Raw genomic sequence first — 20,276 nt, forward strand, 5'->3', positions numbered from 1 at the left:
ATACTGTATTCCCTTTCTTAATTTTTTTCTCTCATTAGAAGATTTCATAATGCTTTCATAATAATAATTCTTGTCACCTTACCTCACCTTTTTCTAGCCTACTAAGTATGTACACTCCCACTTCCTTGCTAAGGCCATAAACATATTTTCAAGAGTTAAAGGAAGCCATTATCACTGCTATGATGACTAGCTTCCTTGCTAAGGCCATAAACATATTTTCAAGAGTTAAAGGAAGCCATTATCACTGCTATGATGACTAGAAAACCAAGTCGAATCTCCCCTCAAGGATTGGTTTGTTGAGTCCTGAGCTTTGGACAAGGGCGTTGTGTTCATTTTTGAGTATGTAATCGTGCCTGGTTGTTTGTAGGTATGTGCATACCATAGTTGTTAGGAACACGGGATGGTATAGTGAATTGTGATCTGGGTCAATCTTTGGAAAATGGTACATTAGCATATTGGATCATGGTGGAACACAACCCTGTTCGTGAACTCCAGTGACCCGATTTAGAATTCAAAACTGGTTAAATTTTTAAGAAAAATAACTGGTTTTCATAAAAAGAAATGACAAAAAATGTGAGAAATTAAACAAATAAAGTACGCATAGTTGCTTGCCGTGATTATAACATGATTCCCAAGGTCCTTTTACCATTATTGATATCATCTAACCCCGTTGCTTTATTTGACTCTTGCGAGACCTCAGATTCTTACATTTAAAAACCAAACCTATATTATACCACATTCCCTGGCATATTGTATAAGCCCACCCCTCGTCCTTGGTTCCAATAAGTGTTGTACCATGTTCCCCTTCCCATTCATGAATCAGAATGAACCCCGTTCCATGCAACTTAGGGTGCATGCATTCATGTGTGTGCATTTGTATGGATGCATGCATGCTTTTGCATTTGAGTGCGCCCACGGTGATACAAGTTTCTATGTACATTAATTGGCTTGCTTGTGAATGTTTGTGGGTTTGCATGGGCATTTGTGGCAGGGGGGGGTGGGGGGGGGGGGGGGTTATTAAGTAACATGTGGAGGACTTCACAAAAGATCAACCAAGCTTCTATCGTCTGCTTCAATAATATTGACTTCTTAGTCAAGCTTAGTTGAGTGTAAACAAGATGAACTGCAGAAAGCTAGGATCCAGTTTGTGTGACAATCAGTCTCATACCTAAGCTGGATGCTGACTACATATTTCATAAGGTGAAAAAGCTTAAAAGACCATAACTTTACAACTGCTTAATTTCTACGAACTGTTATTTAGTATATTAATATGGGAAGAGAACTAAAAAGAAGAGGTGTCTGAGGATTGAGGAATATGTTCAATCCATCTTTAATCCAAGATATTAGATAAAGTGTTGATGACTTGGAAGAAGAAAGATTATCTTGGTTTAGTATCATGTTTGACTAGTTGCAGGCAGGAAGAATAAAAAAAGATTTTCAACATTATATCTTCTCTTCACTAAGTTGTTATCCAGCTATTTAACACTTATTTATAAATTTTTAGGCTTATGTTTTTCTTATATGAGATAAGACTGATTACCTCAATAATATATAGGTTACCTAGTCCTCATCTTACTGCTGTTATTGATGCCTATTATGCATATAGAGACACCTCTCAGTTTTCTACTATTGAAACCGGGATTTGTCTTCCTACACTATTTTGATGAATCAGGACTTCTTTAGAAAAGGTCATGACCCTGCTAGTAACCATTTGGTTAATGACCAAACATTCTTAGGAAATGTCCTGATTTACTTTGATGTGGGGAAGCCATGCTTCTGTTTGGTTACTGCAGTTTCATAGATAACCAAAGTTTACCTTTGCTGATTGTGGTTGTGATGGATGGCCACACAAAATTATCATGAGAATTTTTTAGTACAGATTAGGCTAATGCTGGCTTACGTTGGCATTTCTTGCATCAAATGTCGTCCTTACTCCTAGTCCTCATTTCAATCTCTCAATAGATCTCTTGCTCTCTGATTACAGTCAACAAAGTATAGTCCATTTTACACCATATGTTCTCTCTGAAAATAACCAGATTCATCCACCCATAGACTCACATGCATAGACACAAGTCTTTTTCCTTATATCATTATGTTCCACAAATTTAATTGATGATTGCCTCAGGTATTAGGGAAGATGCATCTTTTCTCAAAACTTGTGGTGTTTAAACTCCGACAATAATCTATTTCTATTAACAACATATTTGACCTTTATTTCTGTTTGAGTATATTTTATCTTAGATGAAAGGATGTTGAATGATCCTCTTTATTTATTTATAGATGAACCATATTGCTGGGAGAAGGTTAACCAATAATAAATTTATATTACTTGGTACATAACAGGTTGTGTGTTATTGCTCGAGAGTTGACCAAACTGCACGAGGAGGTAAATTTCATTCATAACTACCTATCAATTAAACCTTATGTTTGATAATTTTTACTTCCTATTCACAGACCACACTATATAGCTGTCAAAACTGTAAGTGCTTTTCAGTTGTTGTATTAGCACTATTCTTCTTGAATGTTCTACTTAGTAACAACTATCAACTTTTTTGCAAATGTTTTTTCATAATTTAGTCTCTTTTCTTGTCATGTTTTGAACTTTTTTGTTTGCATTATTTACTTATAATGTTACACATAATTCAAACCCTAGTTTGTAGCTGGGTATTAGGGAGAAACAAAAGCAACTTCAACAAAATCTATGGTTAAAGACTTAAAGTTACCGTGGATTCTGTAGGTACTGCAAATGCTTGTTCATATTTTAGTCCTTTTTCTTGTCATGTTTTGAACTTTGAAGAGTAAAACTGTAGGTTTAGAAGTTATTGAAACATTTATTTCTTGCTCAGTGGAGTCTTGTTGTTGCAACTATGCTTATCGTTGATTACACATAGTAACCTTCCAAGAGCATATCTCTGTTGGATACTTCTGAACTCATCTCTACTCATGTTTCTAGCTTAAAATCTAAGTTCATATTCCTTATGGATCCAACTTAGTGTTGATTTCTGTCAATGCTCTTATCTTTTTTGTTTTTACTCAGCTATTCAGCTCGTTCTCTCACAACTCATAACCCTATATATAGTATTACTCGGTTCTCTTCATGCCAATGCTAAATTAACAATATTCTCTTATCTTGACAACTAATACCAAGCTGAAACCAGTTTGGTTCAGCTCTTGTACCTCCATCTATTCTCCCAGGAAGCAATATACAGATATGGCACACCTTGTCACGGAGACAAAACAAATCCTTAAAAGGTAGGCTGCATGTATATATGCATGTGTCCTTTTAAGGTAGACATCACAATTCATAGTCAATAGGGCATGTGTTATGGGAAGTAGTCAAGTACGGGGAAATATTTCTGTTTATTCAGCAAGATCAGAGAATCCCATTTATTTTATGTAGTGCTTCTTGACAATAAGAAATCAGAAAGACTCATCTCCATCTTATTTTTCCTTCATGTCTTATGATTTCATATTTGGTGTAAGCATTATGTTGCCAATATAACATCTAAATAGAACTATCATTGACCATTACTGATTCATTATGTTCATTAACATGGATTTATAATGTGATTATGTGCAATTAGTATCATGACGTGTATATGTAATTCTGTATGGCTTTTTTTATTTCTAGATTGGTAATGATATGTATATCATCTTGGAAACAGTTTTGGCGTGGCACCTTGGGGGAAGCTAATAGAATATTCTCTAGTCGACATCCAAAGGGAGAAATTACAGTTATAGTAGAAGGAAAGGAGAAATTTGTTGCTGAAACTCCATCAGAGTCTGAACTGGAGCATGAACTAAGATCCTTTGTCTCAAATGGGCACAGTATTTCCATGGTATTCATTGAAGTTCATAACTGCTCTTCCTTCGACTTTGTTACATGTGTGTTATATTTGTCAGTTTTGTTCTCATCCATTATTTTCCATATACCAGCTAAGCGAACATTACTATTATAGGTAGTTGAAGGACCACTTTTTTAGTTTCAGGTCAACCAGAGATGATATACTATAAACTTGGGTCTCAGAACAATACTTCAGTAGATGATTTAATTATAATTTCCACACGAGTACTCAAAACATCCATCTTTAAACAATCATACGGTTTCTTAACTTTATAGAGTTACAATGGTTTGGGTTAAGTCCCCATTAAATTATGTCATTCTCTTGAATATTATTTTTAAATAGACCTTTCTCAATCATGTGCGCTTCCTTCTCCTTGTATGTAAAAACATCCCCATATGTTTTGTTTTTAATCCTAAATGAATCCTGTAAAACCTCTTTACTAACAGCTAATGCTAATAAGTTAATGTCATTCTCAAATGTGCCTTGAAAGTTGCAACCCTAAACTTCTTTTTTGTTCAGCAACATGAGCTGCTTTTCCCTGCTGAAAGGAGGGTATATCTACTGGACTCTTTTGTATTGAGAAATATATAAAACATGTTTGTGCATATTTGAACGGGCATTTATACAGACAGACAGTTCTGTGGAGGAAGAAGCTTGGGTTAAAGAGGTGGCATGGGCATTTGCCAGAGGCATAAAACTCATGCCCTATCTCAGAAGTAAAGACGCATCAACTGAAACATAAAATGTGTCTTATGTAGTAACCTTGCATTAAGAACACAAAGCTTAGTTTACTTGAACTCTTTTTGCCATTTGAGTTAGCATTCTATAATCAAGTGCCTTAACGTTATCAGTTATCACTTAAACGTAGGATTCCCTTCCAGATACATAAGAGCGAATGATGCAATAGCTTCAGATAGAGCAAAGCCCAAAATGTTATAACCAACAGGCTGATGCTACACTTGAGCCTTAAGCTTATCATTTTAAAACATTCAAACTCTTTGTAGTTCCCGATGTGGGACTATAATATTTGGGGCGTCACAAGCACCACGCCATTAATACGCGATGTCCTTATCACAGTGTGAGTCTATGACAATTAGCACATCCCACTATCACCAACAGACGATGTACAACTATAATACTTGGAGCATCACAAGCTAATTCTGTGAAACCATGGAATTATTTTAGCTTATATAAATGATCATATCTGAGCAATAGTAATTGCTATAGATCAATTAGGATCAATAATTTTTGCAAATGGTTGAGAATTTCGACCGTCTAATATTAATCGCATTTATTTTGTATTTACATTGTGCAGTCACTTTACATGTTCTGCTTGCTGTTAGATTGATGATAGTGTAAACCTACATAAACAAAAGTTTTTCCCCCAGGTTTCTGTTATATCAGGTGAAGTTTTTGCTTAGTAATGGTGGCATTATCTTAATAAACTCTTCGATTGTGAGTTATTTTTCTCATTTTAAATTAATCCACATGTAACTTTCTCTTTGGAGTAAGATAAAAAAATGACCTGCTTATCTTTTAAGTTTCTCGATATATACTGATTTTATTATGTGTGATTACTTTCTTCTAATTTAATACACACTAGGCAGTGAAGTTGGTTGCTGAAGGAAGAGCAGCAAAGAGAAAGCATGTCTATGCACTTGCACTGAGGTTGTTTGGAAAACATACGGAAAGCGAACCCTCTTCAAATTAGTTAATATTTTCTTTTTTTAGTAAGTTTTCTTTGTTTTTTTTCTTCAATAAGATTACTTACAAGCTGTTCTATTCATGCACAATGTTCTGGTAACTCGACTATCGTTGAATTTTCTGGCTACACTTCATGAGACCATCAGTTAGCATCGACCAGTTAACCAAAGTGGCTTGTATGTGCGACTGGATTCCCTTTCTTTCATAGCACTGGTGTACATGTTTGTTGGCAGGTCAATGATCACTGAAAACAGTTAAACAGTATGGTTAACACACTGGAAAGTGACAAATAAGATGCAGCGAGTTAGTTGGTTTAAGGCAGTTTTATGTTTTTCTTTGGTGGAAAAGGTTCAAAACTATGACTCCATGCTTTGTACCAGGGCTGGTTAGCCTTAGAGTGAATATCTTTATGGCATTTGCTTGGTTATCTTTTTCTATCGTTTATTTATTGTAGTGCTATAAAAGGCCATCCATTAAACAGGATCTGGTACTGGTTAAAACTCAAACTAAACGCTGCAATAATCTTCATATTTTGTAATCTATATATCTATCCTTTAAGGATTATGTGTTCTTTATTTAGTGCTCCCAGCTTCTTGTGCATATCAGATACGAGGGGAAAGAACATTTCTGGTGATCTTCAGGGTAGATCTGGGAGTACCACTTTCCTACTAATTTAGTCCTCAACCAAGTCAAAGGACCATCACAATGTATCTTACTAACTCAGAATATACACTCACCTAATCTAACCACAACCTTACCACCTGGGGGAGGTACCAAACCTTATGTTTCATTAGTTCCAACGTTGTCATTTTCTCTTGAAAGAAGCCTATGACACAGACTTCGAAGAGGGTCATGGAATCAAAGATAATTATATAAATTGTATAAATGAGTATAAGAAATAAATTTATAGAGGATGTGAATTGCAACTATGAGTACCCTGCAAGGTATAATAGGCATATTGAAGTCATAAGCTGGAGCTACAGAAAAATTGGCGTAGGTACTGACTGTTGTTAGAATGAGATCTCTTGCAGACCAAGTGATCCCGATCATTTTTGGTAGCAAATATTCCATATCTGAAGGGCTAGAAGGGTGCGTTGTTATGATATACCAGGAGCAAGAGGAACATGAACTTATTACCCAACTCAAAGCTGCTTGTGCAGAAGGGAAGGTTTCGATCCAACATCTCTTGAACTATTTTTTATTTTTTAATTAGAGTCTAAGTAAGAACATTTTTGACCCTTTGTGTCGTAGATTATGCTAAAAGTTACACCTAAAAGTCCTATGATCTAACTTTGTCTTACAAGGATTGGTGTCGAACTAAACACATGCAACTTGGTAAAGGAAAGATATGGATAAACAGATGAGATGAATTTGGCCTATTAAGAATATATGAAGCTGACCTATAGAGTACAAAGCAGCAGCAGCAACATTTATTCAAAGGTGTTTGGGACGTTCGTTTGAATTTGAATCCTGCAATCTCTACCTCTTATAAAATGTTACAATTTACGTTCTGGGATATTATATAATTGAGGTTGGTGCAATATCATTCCATTGAGGTAATGTACAAATAGGATGACCTAAAACATGACATGAGTTCTCAGATTAAAAAGAAAGATTCTTTTGCAATGCCACTTCTCTAAAAGTACACATAAAACGTGAAATTGATGAGTTTTCTGTTTCAACACATTTTCTTCAAAATAAAATGACAAATAAAACCAAGTAACACTAGAAATAATTATCAAGAAGTCGACACAAATACTATTAACTGTTGAGCATGAATGTCAATAGGAGGCAAAACAAATAAGAAAAAGAATGGACAATATAATGTAAAACCGACATAAACAGTAATCCTTTTGTACCATTAGCTGTTGACCTTGGTCCTTTCTATATTATGTGTTTTCAATTCATTTTCTTCTTGTTGTAGCATGTAATCTCTTCTTAAACTTGATGCTTTTATTTTTTTTGTTTATATCAATGTAATTACTGCAAAGATCTTCCCATTCAAGCACTTCAAGTGGAGAGGATGTAGATGGTGAGGCTTAACCTTGCTCTGTTGGTGGATTCATCAGGAATCAACTGTGTCTTTCTTGTTCTCTGCAGATCAGCTTGGTAGTATGCATCTTAAAGTTGCTTTTTGTTTTGTTGACCCGTCAGGGTTCGCTAGCATTTTCTTTTCACTTCCTATCTTTTCTGAATTCTCCAGCTGAAAAGCACTTATATTTTATATTGTCTTGTATTTGTTTATATCTTAATGCTCATCCAAAGGAGAACTTTTGTATACGTCGAATATATATGACAACCTGTTGGAACTAAAGCCTTGTACAGTGTAGTGTATACTATTGAAGTGTACATGTTTTAATTGGTTTCCTTTACTTGCTTGTTTAAATTTGCATGTGTTGTATAGCGGATTGAGGGCAAATTGTTGCCGGTGTGTATATTGAGAATTTCAATGTAAACAGGTTCAGAAAATCGAAATTAACAAGCAAACAAATGCTGCCTACTCTTCGACCTCGAATGTAACTTACTCAGGCCTGGCTCTGAACTCAATTCTTTAAATCTTGGTTTTAGAATAACCAGCTAATGACCTAATTGGTCATGCTACATGCACCAACAAGCTAGAAATTTAGATCATCTGAAGCCTTGATGAAACTATTTCAGTAATGTATATGGAGCTTTCACAATTTAACCATTGTCATTGTTCGTTTTGGTATTGAGGGGAATGGCATGCAGCCTGATTAAGTAGAATGGCAGATGAGCATGTTCGAACCATAACATGAATTTCAAACAAGCTTCACTTTCCTTATATAAATAAGCTGGTAACTTTTGCTACTCGCAGGTACTAGTCAAGCTGATGCCCAATTCAAGCTCCAGTTTTCAAACTAAAAGAAACTCAATTTGGGCACAACTTTGCTTGCCTCTGTCAAAATCTCACCCTCTACAGTTCAAAAAAAAAAAAAACTGATCTGTTACATAACAGGATTTGACAATAATTAATGTAGAAAGCAGAGCCCCCATTTTGTTCCACCTCCAATGTTTCAGCTACAGGCCAGTTTATAACTGTACTTTCACAGAGGTGCGGAATTGCCCAGCTAAAAGATTACAAAATCCAAAAAATTACGAATTAGATTACATGTAAAAACCCGCTTTATTACAAGAAACTTAATCACATTCGCCGCAACGAAGTTTGACCACACAAAAAACAGTATGCAAGTGCATAGAGTAATTTTAAAATGAAGATGAACTAATTGATGGGGAAAACTTATTTGCTGATATCTCCAGTAAAATAAGAGTATGAACTGACAGAAAAACACAAAACCCTCTTCAAGGTGCCGCAAGTCCCTTGATGGTGTATGATAACGATTCTGCCCAATCAGATTTGAACAGCAATGCCTGCAGAGTTTGCATCACATCATAATCCGGATCCAGCTTCCGCTGCCAACCCTGTGGTAGGATGTTTAATTTCAATAAATGCATTCAATATCTAGCAAATATTCTAATTAGAAATATGTAAGTTTTTTAAAAAATATATACCCCTTAAATCATGCATATTTGCTAAACTACCCACCAAAATCTTAATATTTTCATCAAACAGTCACAATTGTGCAGATGAAAAATACTCACATTTTCTTTTTTGAAATCTTGTTTGAACACGGACAGCTTGTGTCATGATTAGTTTACTATTGTTGATGTTCTACTGTAGTTTGTGATAAAATATTACATAAATATTTCTGGGAATGCCTCAGACGTTCTTTCCCCAAGGGAAAATATGTTATAAAGATTCTCCTAAAAAGTTGATTTGAGTTATCAAGATCCTCCATTCAATGCCAGATAATTTGCAAAATGCATCAATGCATTTGCCAAATTTTAAGTGAAGCCACACTTAGATATGTAGCGAATTAAGTGATAATACCTCCAGAACCAATGTAGTTACCATCACCGTGCAAATATTTCCATTAATATTGACTTTATGACATCGAACTAGCTCGAGCAGTTGTTGCATGCACTCAGCTGAATGAACATTTTCACATTCAGGACTCTCCCAAAAGGTGAACATCTTCTCAACTTCCTGTTTCATTAAAGAACTCTTTTCACTCCCATGCACACACGAAGATATTTGAACAAAACTTAAACATAGAAGTGGATACTAGATAATCTCAAAGTGACATGTCATTTAAAGATACGATATAACTATATAAGTATTGTAACTAAAGAAAAAAAATACTAAACATAAATATTGTAACTGAAGAGTGGATGTTGTGTATTGTATGCCTAAATTAACTTTCACAGAAAAACCAATGAAATCCCATTGTCTTAGTCAAGAATTGATCGAACTAATCGCAAATTAGAAATACAGTTTAAATACTAAACATTGGTCAACATATAACTATATAAGTGACATAGTAAGGTCCAGTACAATTTGATACCTGGTAATATTATGGCCTAATAAGAACTGAAAATACAAGAAATGGAGATTCACAGCAACTTTCCAAACTACTGGCCAGGTTACATGCTTATATAAAAATGATACAACAGGCTAAATACAGTCGTCATTGTACTTCAAAAAGTTCCATGAAAATATGCAGTGCAATGAAATTACCCTTGGAATATATGCAGCATACTAGAAATACCATATTACATCATATTACAAATAAAATGATCCTATGTTTTAGCGGAGAGTAACATAATGGCAGTCACATGCAAACACAAAGGAGGGCCTCCAACAACAAAGGGGGGAAAAAGAAGAAGAGATAACAATGTTATTAGTGGAAAACAGGAAAATGAAAGAGACTACTTACATGAACATAGGGTACCATAAAATGAAAAGATCAGGAATGAAAATAGAAACATAAGAAAACCAAGTGCTCCCAATAGAGGCACAACACGCATTGAAATACAACCATAGTGGGACAGTGGTAGATAGCTTCTTAAAATTTTCAACTTTAACTAGATTAAAATTAACATTCAGAAAATTGTGAAATGAGTTTAGTTTTAGCATGCACTGACAATCACTTCAAATGATAATCACGTCTACCTGTTTTATAATGCTGTTTAAATACACAACCATGCTTTCCCCTTTTTCATTTGTCTTCTACTCTTCTTTACCTCACTCTCCTTAATTGTTCAACTCATATTGTTTTCTGAATAATTTTGACTCAGATGAAAGCTATATGTGAATTTATCTAGTTGAACCAAATATCAGGTACACATTATCTCCTTAAGTGGGGAAATTTTCAATGACAAAATCGCCATATTTTCATGGCTATACTAAAATTATTAAATTATGGAGGGAGACATAAGTGGAGATCCAAAGAAACTATACGTGATCAATAGACAATGTGTAAATTAGAACGATGCAAGCCAGAGAAGCACCAGTAATTGGAATTATGAATCAAATCACTGTTATGAAGATACCTCCACAAAAGCTTTTGGATTTGGACAGTTCTGCTGTTTAGATAACATCAAGGTGCTTCGTGCAGCTCTACGTCCATCTCGAAGGGAAACAGCCTTAAAAAACTCCAGCAGATTTATACGGTCACTGCTAGAGAGTTCAGCAGTCATGCCCACATCAAGGAAAACAACATGAGGCTTTGGTTTAAGTAACCCCTTATTTGAACTTCTCCATCGAGATTCTCGAACAAGTATATTGCCAGGGTGCAAATCTGCATGGATAAAATTGTCTACCTGAAAAAAAAAGAGCATAACAAAAAAGTACAAGTTATACCGAAAGATGTTAACAAATATAATCTAAACAAACATGATAGTCCAGAAAAAGTAATAATTTATAATCACATTCAGCTGAAACACAGTAGTATGTATAAAAGGAGTTAAAAGATACAGGTAAAAGAATTCTGCCGAAGGATAGAAGGAAATATGTACGCCCCTCCAGGAATAATGGGACAGAAGAGGACAAAACTTGCAAAACACTACCAATTTTTTCGACTATAATAAAGTGGATATGCAAGAGAAGACCCAAAAAACTGGACAGAAAATAATTCCATAAAAATATGCCTGTATTATTTGTTCATTACACACAAGGGCAGATCTAGGGTGTATGGTGTGGGGGCACGTGCCCCCACTCACTTGCCAAAATTTTTAAGTAATTATATCCTTAATTTTGCTAGGTGCCGCCATATTATTTTTTAGGCGGTGCCCCCCACGTAGAGAAAAATTGCTAAAAACTATTGTTGGAACTTATTATTTTATTAGTTTTTGTGATGAAAATGAAATGATTAAGTATTGATATGAATATGATAATGAAAAAAGTATAATATGTCAATATCTTTGTGATTATTGTATATAAGTATTACTATTCCAAGAGTTAACATTATCTAATATATTTATTTATATGTTTAATTGTCTATGTGCCCCCATAGAAGAAAAAAAATCTGGCAGGTAATAATAGGAAGAGTGACATAAAATTCAATCAGCGTATAAATTGACTCAACACAGAATACATACCAACAGCATCTTGAGGAGTGCATTACTCCCAATGTGAGCAAGAGCACTTTTAACCTGGTTATTTCCTTCAAGCTCATCAACATAATGAGAAATTTTTTCTCCTTGTTCATATGTCTCCACTAAAACAGCAGGATGTACTAGCGGATATAGAGGCCTTGGAAAAGAAACATCTTTCCACCGGCGGAAATTGTAGATAAACCTACTCAAATGAGCAGCTTCTCTTGCAAGATCAACTTGAGACATCATGAAAACTGCAAACTGTTGAACACTCTCATCCAAGCGCAGCCACTTCAGAGCAGGTATAAACCTTGAGACTTTAGCCACTGTATTAATAATCATGAAATCTCTCCTTATTGATTCGCTAACACCAGGATGTCTAACTTTTACTGCAACAACCATTTTCTTTGATTGTTGACCGGGATATCGGAAACTTAAAGAAGCTCGGTGTACTTGAGCGATGCTACCAGATGCCACTGGATCTTCTTCAAAATTCTCAAAGATATCAGAAAGCTTGCGGCCAAATGCTTTTTCAATCACTTTTTTAGTATAAGAAAAGCCATGTGCCGGTGCTTTGCTATGAAGCTTTGCCAGCTCACTGCAAAGATCATCAGCAAAAAGGTCTGGTCTTGTAGCAGCCCACTGACCCCATTTTATAAAAGCTGGACCAGATTTTTCCAAAGTATAGCGTATCAGACTAATCCATGTTTTTCTGTACTTAATCCCTAAAGTATCTGAAAGTGGAGCCATCACTATGCTTGGAGAGAATAAAATTGCCAGATATAGTGCTCTTACCAACAACACAAAAATCTCCAAGACTGAAAAAACCAAAGCAAGATGAGTATCTCTGTCTTGTGCTTGCATGCATAAATTGTTCCTTGTCTTGAAGCGCTCTCCATCCGCCAATGCTTGCTGGGTGCATGCCAAATTTCCACCAATAAAAGCCAGAACAGTAGGAACCATATGGAATCTAGTAAATGCCAAGCTCATTGCACATGCCATTCTACTTAGCAATGAAGAAGAAAGTCCTCTATAAGAAGACAAGACAGAAAGCCTTTTCCATGTCGCCAGGGCTTGACATGTGATTGAACCATTGTTTGAAGAAACAGAGAATTTATTGATATTAAGATCCCTATATAGGTTTTTGTTAGCTCTGTATGTATTAAATAACAGGTTTCCTCTTTTAAAAGCCTTATCTTGTGAAAAGGCTCGGCAAGGGAAAGGGAAACCATTTGTATAAAATGTTCCCTGGACCTGTAAGCTAGAATAGCTGAGTCTATGATTCGAAATTAAAGCATAACCAACTTTCCTTATCTTTCCAAAAGCCAAAACCCTGCAAATTAGAGAAAAAGTGTCATTTCAAATCAACCTGTCTTCAGCACCAAAACAAGAGTAAATTGATTAAATTAATGAGACGACCTTTTTCATGTATGGCAGTTTGGGCAGGTTTAGTATTGATTTAAATTGGGAATTTTAATTGGTTAATATTAGTTTGTTTACAGTTGAGTGAGTTACCAGGCTAGTCAAAGGAATCCCTTCAAGCAATTTGCACAGTTCCCAGGTCGCATTCAGGTGAAAGTTGTGCCTTTGCTGTCCCTTAGAGTTTCATTTATTTTTCTATCTTGTAGTAGATTCATTTCTAGTTACCATCGGGTTAAGAGCCAAGAGTCCTTAATATAATAGGAGTCTTCATCATTTTGTTCTATAAAACACGAACAAAGATGAGTTTGTGGCAGAATGATTGCATTCATCATCATTTTTCATTTGTAAAATTCTAATTTCATTACATACTTTGCGGATACAAGGGTTCCTAGTAGGAGTTAGAAGACCTCAGCTGCATAGAAATCTTTATTATTTTGTTCCACAAAAGACAAAAGACAGAAGACAAGATATTACAAAATATAGGGTATTCATCATCTTTCTGCCAGTAAAATTATGATTTCTATTATTTACCTTGTGAATTCAAGTGTTTCTAGTCGATTCAAGAGTTGCTTGAGTTGGTTTTGTTTCAGATTCCGCTTGTGATTGAAGTTTCAGCTTCAGTCTTTCTATCTTTGCTTGTTGCAAAATTTTCCTATTGGTAATGAGATATTAAACCTATCAACACATGATAGTTGTACTTAAGGGGCAAAAAGGCGATCTAAGGATTATTTGGACAATGATGCAATATTTGTTCAAAGTAAAAGTTGGTTGATGGCAGTAAGCAATAGGAAAACATGGGATGATGCTGACATCATCAGGCTTATCAAGTTAAAACTACATGCTTGCTAATCATGGAAATAGCTAATACCAGTGATTAGTGACCATAGCAACATTTTCACTGTCGCCTCTTCAGTAAATTAGTATCTCATATCCCCAAAAGCTCAAGCTTTGCCAATACACGATGTATCCTTTTTTTAAGCAACAACATATGAACCATACATCTACTGGAAGTTGACGCTGCTGCGAGCTATGCAAGCTCCTTTACATAAGAGCATATGCGCCTATTATTTGCTAGGAGGGATACTCAAAGCTCCTTGTCTTTCCAAACACCAAAGTCCTGCAAATTTAATAAACTAAAGGATCAATAGTGTAATAAATGTAAATTTAAAATTATACTTTCACTAGAATAAGAAGTGTCTAATTTGATAAACTGACACCCCTTGAATCCTAAGATAGATTCAGATATCTTAACTGTAAAAGAAGATGACATAGCTACAAGTCGAACAGAATAATATTAACTAAAAAGTACTTGTTCTTCGCAAAAAGTACTTTTCATTGGCAGTGTATAAAAGTATTTTGAGGAAACGAATATATATTTATCATCTAACTTTAACGGTCATGAGAAGAGAACTCTATCAACAGAAGGTCCTGTGCATGTGCCAGTGAGTGTAGTTTCACCACTAACAATGTGTCCATATTGATGCCATTTCTTTTCAGCATCATCCTTTTCTTGTGAAATAACAGGGCCTTCCCACCCCATCCTGATACGGGGAACTATGTCATTTTTGGCACTTGAATTAGTGACCAAAAATTTTATTGAGGAAAGAAGTGTGTTTCATTTAGAAAGGACAATGGACCACCAAATCCGTACATCTTAAATGTGGCATGCGAATTAAGCATAGGGGATGGGGAACAATGCGTTCTGGTGTGTGCTTGTTGATTTCAAACTGCAACTATTTATCTATAATATAAAGAAGTATTTCCCTCCAAGAAGCCACTTTTAAAATAGGGTCGTTCTATAAAAACCACCTTCGATTGTAAATTTATAGATAAACCACTTTTGAAGGGTTTTAGTTGCAATCAACCACCTAGGCCCCCTTTTCGGTTAATTTTTTTGGGTAAAGGACCCCACCTAACCTCAATTAAGGAACATCTACTAATACACTTGGTATTTAACCACTAATTATTATAGTAAAACCGGAAAAAAAAAACAACTTGACTTAAAAGTGAGTCCAGATGGTTGATTGCGGAAAAACCCCGTTTAAAGGTGGTTTACGTATATATTGACAATCAAAGGTGGTTTGCATAGAATGACCCCATTTCAAAGGTGGTTTCTAGGGGGAAACCTATAAAAAAATGTTAATGGATAACATGAAGAGCAACAATATACAGAACAAACTGCGACCCTTAGAATCTAGTGAGAATGGTCCCTTGATCACAACTCATCTGAAATCATCTCAAGTAAACTCAAGCTTGGGTCCAAACGGTTGGGCTATCATGGTTATAAGTCTACTGGGTCCTATTGACAGTAATAGTAAGTTTAGCTTCACATCGTTGCCAGTTCATTTCATCGTATTTCTTGCTTCATAATATTTCAGATCAATTAAAAGAAACATCGTCGTTGCTAATCTCGATTAGATTCTTCACAAGCAAAACAGCCAAAAAGATCGCTCGCTATGGCAAATCACTCCCCCAAGCCACAATAGAAGCCATAACTTTCATTTTTATATTAAAAATTCAAACTTTTACGGAAATCTAAAAGGATTGATATAAATCCAATCCGCAGTAACAATTAAAATAAAAAGCATAACAAGGATCAATGATGCTAATGCAAAAGAACAATTGATTTCAAACAAGAATCAATCACATGAAATCACCAAAAAAAATTACAGAAGCAATACCAATATCAATAAAATTTGCAAAAAATAAAAATGAAGAATAATAATAATTACCCATTTAAAATAGAGAAGGGCGAAGGTGAGAGCACAGCAGAAAGGAAGGGAGGAGAAGAATACCTGTTCCATTGTTCAGTGGACAAAGTGTGCGTGAGAATCTGAGGAGAGGAAAATGGACTGCGTATTATTTACCCTAAAGATCCGCTAAGCGATCCGGACCCGATAAGGGTTCGGGTTTATTTTCTCATACCCGCACTGAAGCATCTAGCTTTTCCTTTTTGGGTTTAATTGGGGATAGATGCTATGAGTGAAAATTTCCATTAAATCTTGGAAAAATTCTGAAAATAGACCACTTTTGCTAAATATTTAGCAAATTAGACCACTTTGCTAAATATTTAGCAAAATCGATCTCTTTTGGGTCTGTTGGCCAAAAAGAGGTCGATTTTCAAAAAAGTGCCTTGAAAACATACGGGATTACTAGTCCCGTATATTTTGCAGAGACAATTTGCCTCTGCCCAGCAAACATACGGGACTAGTAGTCCCGTATGTTTGCTGGGCTGAGTCAAAACATGCACAAAACATGCATGACCCTCTAGCTGAGCATACAACCAAAATTTTCACCAAAATTTTCTCTACAATATATCATCTAACATTGTATACATTGATAAAAGTTATAAAATTAGAACATTATAACACAAATCTAAAAAATACACATTATCACAACACAATACATCATCACAACATCACATCCAAAATTCTACCAAAATTCACATCAGCACAAAATAATTCCAAATGCATTAAGTCTAACCATACGATAATATGTAGCTTAAGTAGAATAAATCCAAATGCATCAATAAATCTATACGACAATATATAATCTACATGGAAAAACTAACAAAGGAAAAATCCACCCTCCCCCATTGTCTCGGCCTTCGCACCCGTTGAGATCGTCGGCGGCCCCTTTGTCTTGAGCTTGTATATGCTCGCTCTCCGGTTGTGTGTGGGGCTGTGACGGACCAGCTTGTTGTGACAAACCAGCTTGTTATGACGAGCCAGCTTCATCGTCGTGCGTGCAAGATCTATCACGTCTACGTTGACGCACATATGTAGTATCTTCAAGATCCACCTGCTCACGACCTTCATGCCGATCCTCATGAGTTTGTTGAAAAGCTCTACAAACTCTCACCACTATCCGCTGCAATATCGATACGTCCATAGAATCTCCTATGGCGGTGTTTGCGGAGAAAGTTGTTGTATTCATTGCTGTATTCATTACAACTTCAATCGTTACAATGAAACAAAAAGATTGCCTTTTTATAAGACTCTTACACAATGAAAACAAAAAAAGTTACAACTCTCGTTCAAACAAACGCAGAGATCGTTTATCGGTCTTCTGCTTGCGTGGGTCTTTTGCCTGTGACGGGGACGTCAATATCCGTGGACCACCTGGCACTCAGATCTGTTCCGAAAAATCGGACAGAGCTTCGTTGATCCGCGTGAGATCTAGAAGCCTGAAGCGTCTATCTCGGCTAAAACGAGATATCTGCTCTTCTTAGTGATTACCAGCGAAGGGTAATACTAAGGAAAGGGGGGAAGGGGTGATGAAGGCTCTGATGAAGACCTCTCCTCCTCGGTTGAAGCGCTCGACCACTCTTCACTGCAGCAGGGCTTCGCCAAGCTCTCCAAAAATCCCGATCTACAAAAATGAGGCCCAAGGGGGCTATTTATAGGCAATGGGGGCTCCTAGGGTGCCTAGACACCCCTGGGTGTCTCGGATTGGCCGAGACACCCTGGGGTGTCTAGGCTTTTCCTAGACACCCCTGGGGTGTTTCGACTTTCCCGAGACACCCCGGGTGTCCCAACTCCGCCTGAGACGCTCCGTTGCGTATGTTTGATTGTTTTCCCCGTAAATTCTTTGTCTGAACTCGGATTTGAGTGATTCCAAGTGCGTTGGATGCATGACGAACCGATTGGCTCGGGTCTTCGTTGTTCCGAAATCCTATCAGCTCACGTAGCTCGTCGATTCACTTCAATCGTTCGTCGATGTCAATTAGACTCCTGTGGATCGGATAGTGACGTTCATCGTCGCTCTTTAACACTGAACCGTTCGTGGAGACCTATAGGCAATTTTCGATGCATACAGATACCCCCTCCAAAGTGTTCCGGACTCGTTTCTTTTATAGAAGAGGCTGGAATACTTTGGATGTGATTGGTCTAGCCTTCAGTCGGCGTAAGGACCTGTAGTTATACCTCCGTCACATTGTGCTGGCTTAGGGTTTCGGACCACCGTGTGTTGACTTTTTGTCGCAACGCGTTGACTGGCGTTGACCTAGGGTTACGCGTTGACCGGCGTTGACCCTAGGGTTTTGGATCGTCGAACGTTGATTAGTGTGGACTTTGAATCCTCGAACGTTGACTTTTGTCGCAACGCATCGACTGGCGCTGACCTAGGGTTACGCGTTGACCGGCGTTGACCCTTAGGGTTTTGGATCGTCGAACGTTGACTCGTGTTGTAACGCGTTGACCGGCGTTGACCTAGGGTTACGCGTTGACCAGCGTTGACCCTTAGGGTTTTGGATCGTCGAACGTTGACTCTGGTTGCAACGCGTTGACTGGCGTTGACCTAGGGTTACGCGTTGACCGGTGTTGACCCTTAGGGTTTCGAATCGTCAAATCGTTGACTTTGGTTGCAACGCGTTGACTGGCGTTGACCTAGGGTTACGCGTTGACCGGCGTTGACCCTTAGGGTTTCAAATCGTCGAACGTTGACTTGTGTTGCAACGCGTTGACTGGCGTTGACCTAGGGTTACGCGTTGACCCGTGTGGACCCTAGGGTTTCGAATCGTCAAACGTTGACTTTGGTTGCAACGCGTTGACTGGCGTTGACCTAGGGTTACGCGTTGACTGGCGTTGACCCTTAGGGTTTCGAATCGTCAAACGTTGACTTGTGTTGCAACGCGTTGACTGGCGTTGACCTAGGGTTACGCGTTGACCGGTGTTGACCCTTAGGGTTTCGAATCGTCAAATCGTTGACTTTGGTTGCAACGCGTTGACTGGCGTTGACCTAGGGCTACGCGTTGACCGGCGTTGACCCTTAGGGTTTTGAGCATCGAATGTTAATTGGTGTCGATCTTCATCAAGACATCCAATAATCGACGAAAACGGGCGAATTCGGGCTCAACATAGGCGTACGGGGACAAAACGGGACCCGAAACACCCGTGGGTGTCTCACCCTTGGCCGAGACACCCTTGGGTGTCTCGGTTCTAGGGCCGAGACACCCCCCTTTTTTGTCTTTTGTCTTTTGTTTGTTTCCTCTTTAGCTTTCCCCCTTGTTTTGGCTTTATTACCTCTTTTGTTTTCCCCCTTCTTTTCAAATTTTCAAAAGAAAATCCCTCTCAAACTCCTTCTTCTTCCTTTCATCCTTCCACCATTGTTCCTCTCCAAAACCCATACCAAGTTTTCGGATTTTTATTCCCCCCTTGGCCGAGTTTGATCTCCTTTCAAGCTAGGGTTCCTCCTTCATCTTCAAGCTCAAGAAAAGCCTCTTGATTTGGTAAGTTCCCCTTTACAAGATCTCCCCTTTTTTTTGACAAGATTGTACCTTTATGTTTGTAATGGGGGTATGCTATGAACTCATATGCAAAGATTACAACTTTTTGTTCTCATGAGTTAAAAGATAGGCTATTTGATGATGGGTTGTGGATACACAAAGCTTTGGGGGGTTTTATGCAAATTTTGCAATGTGGCCGAAAATTTGAGGGGGCTTTTATGCAAAATTTGCAATGTGGCCGAAAATTTGAGGGGTTTTTGTGTAAAATGGGACTGAAATTAGGTTTTGGATTGCATGTCCACTTGGTCGAAAATTTGAGGGGTACTTTATGCAAGAAAGCCGATGTTGTTTGAGGGGCTTATTTGCAAAAAGCAACCCACAAAGTGTAGAGGGGTTTATTTGCAAAATTGCTGAAATTTAGGGCTGAAATTCCAAAAGTTTAGACCACAACCCAATAACCAAAGTTTGATAAGGGCATGTGGCTGTTGAATTGAAATTTGTGAAGGGGTTTATTTGCAAAATTGGCTCGATTCTACAAAAGGGCTCATTTGTAAAATTAACCAAAATTACGGGGTATCGGGGGGTGCTATATGATCAGATATGATGACCATGACCCAACCCGG

General features: G+C 37.2%; 2 protein-coding genes across 11 annotated transcripts in view; one reads left to right on the plus strand and one right to left on the minus strand.

The window, feature by feature from the left end:
- Positions 1-7,925, plus strand: part of LOC109825246 (ribosomal RNA small subunit methyltransferase I) — a 33,214-nt gene extending 25,289 nt beyond the window's left edge. The window contains exons 7-10 of one of the 8 annotated variants that reach the window (XM_020392052.1): positions 2,344-2,386; positions 3,666-3,839; positions 5,449-5,555; positions 7,541-7,910. In XM_020392052.1, the coding sequence (XP_020247641.1) occupies positions 2,344-2,386; positions 3,666-3,839; positions 5,449-5,555; position 7,541 (325 nt within the window). In that variant the 3' untranslated portion in view covers positions 7,542-7,910. The other 7 variants (XM_020392051.1, XM_020392050.1, XM_020392053.1 and 4 more) reach the window with 7 other exon arrangements.
- Positions 8,533-16,288, minus strand: LOC109825231 (uncharacterized aarF domain-containing protein kinase 2-like). Of its 3 annotated transcripts, none has more exons than XM_020392020.1 (6): positions 16,223-16,287; positions 14,296-14,544; positions 12,009-13,338; positions 10,962-11,231; positions 9,460-9,615; positions 8,533-8,990 (listed from the first exon to the last, which is right to left on the minus strand). In XM_020392020.1, the coding sequence occupies exons 2-6, from the start codon at positions 14,310-14,312 to the stop codon at positions 8,871-8,873; spliced, it is 1,893 nt and encodes a 630-aa protein (XP_020247609.1). In that variant the 5' UTR covers positions 14,313-14,544; positions 16,223-16,287; the 3' UTR covers positions 8,533-8,870. The 3 variants fall into 3 exon arrangements, with proteins under 3 accessions (XP_020247609.1, XP_020247610.1, XP_020247611.1); XM_020392021.1 differs by having other exon boundaries at positions 16,160-16,225; XM_020392022.1 differs by lacking the exon at positions 9,460-9,615 and having other exon boundaries at positions 16,223-16,288.

This window comes from Asparagus officinalis, chromosome 10 (assembly GCF_001876935.1).
Source record: "Asparagus officinalis chromosome 10, Aspof.V1, whole genome shotgun sequence".
NCBI lineage: Eukaryota > Viridiplantae > Streptophyta > Magnoliopsida > Asparagales > Asparagaceae > Asparagus > Asparagus officinalis.

Excerpts from the sequence above, each read along its gene's own strand:
- LOC109825231 (XM_020392020.1), bottom strand. Across the intron at positions 9,616-10,961 it reads ATCCAAAAGCTTTTGTGGAG|GAAGTTGAGAAGATGTTCAC; the intron begins GTATCTTCATAA and ends TTAATGAAACAG. Across the intron at positions 8,991-9,459 it reads TAACTACATTGGTTCTGGAG|GGTTGGCAGCGGAAGCTGGA; the intron begins GTATTATCACTT and ends ATCCTACCACAG.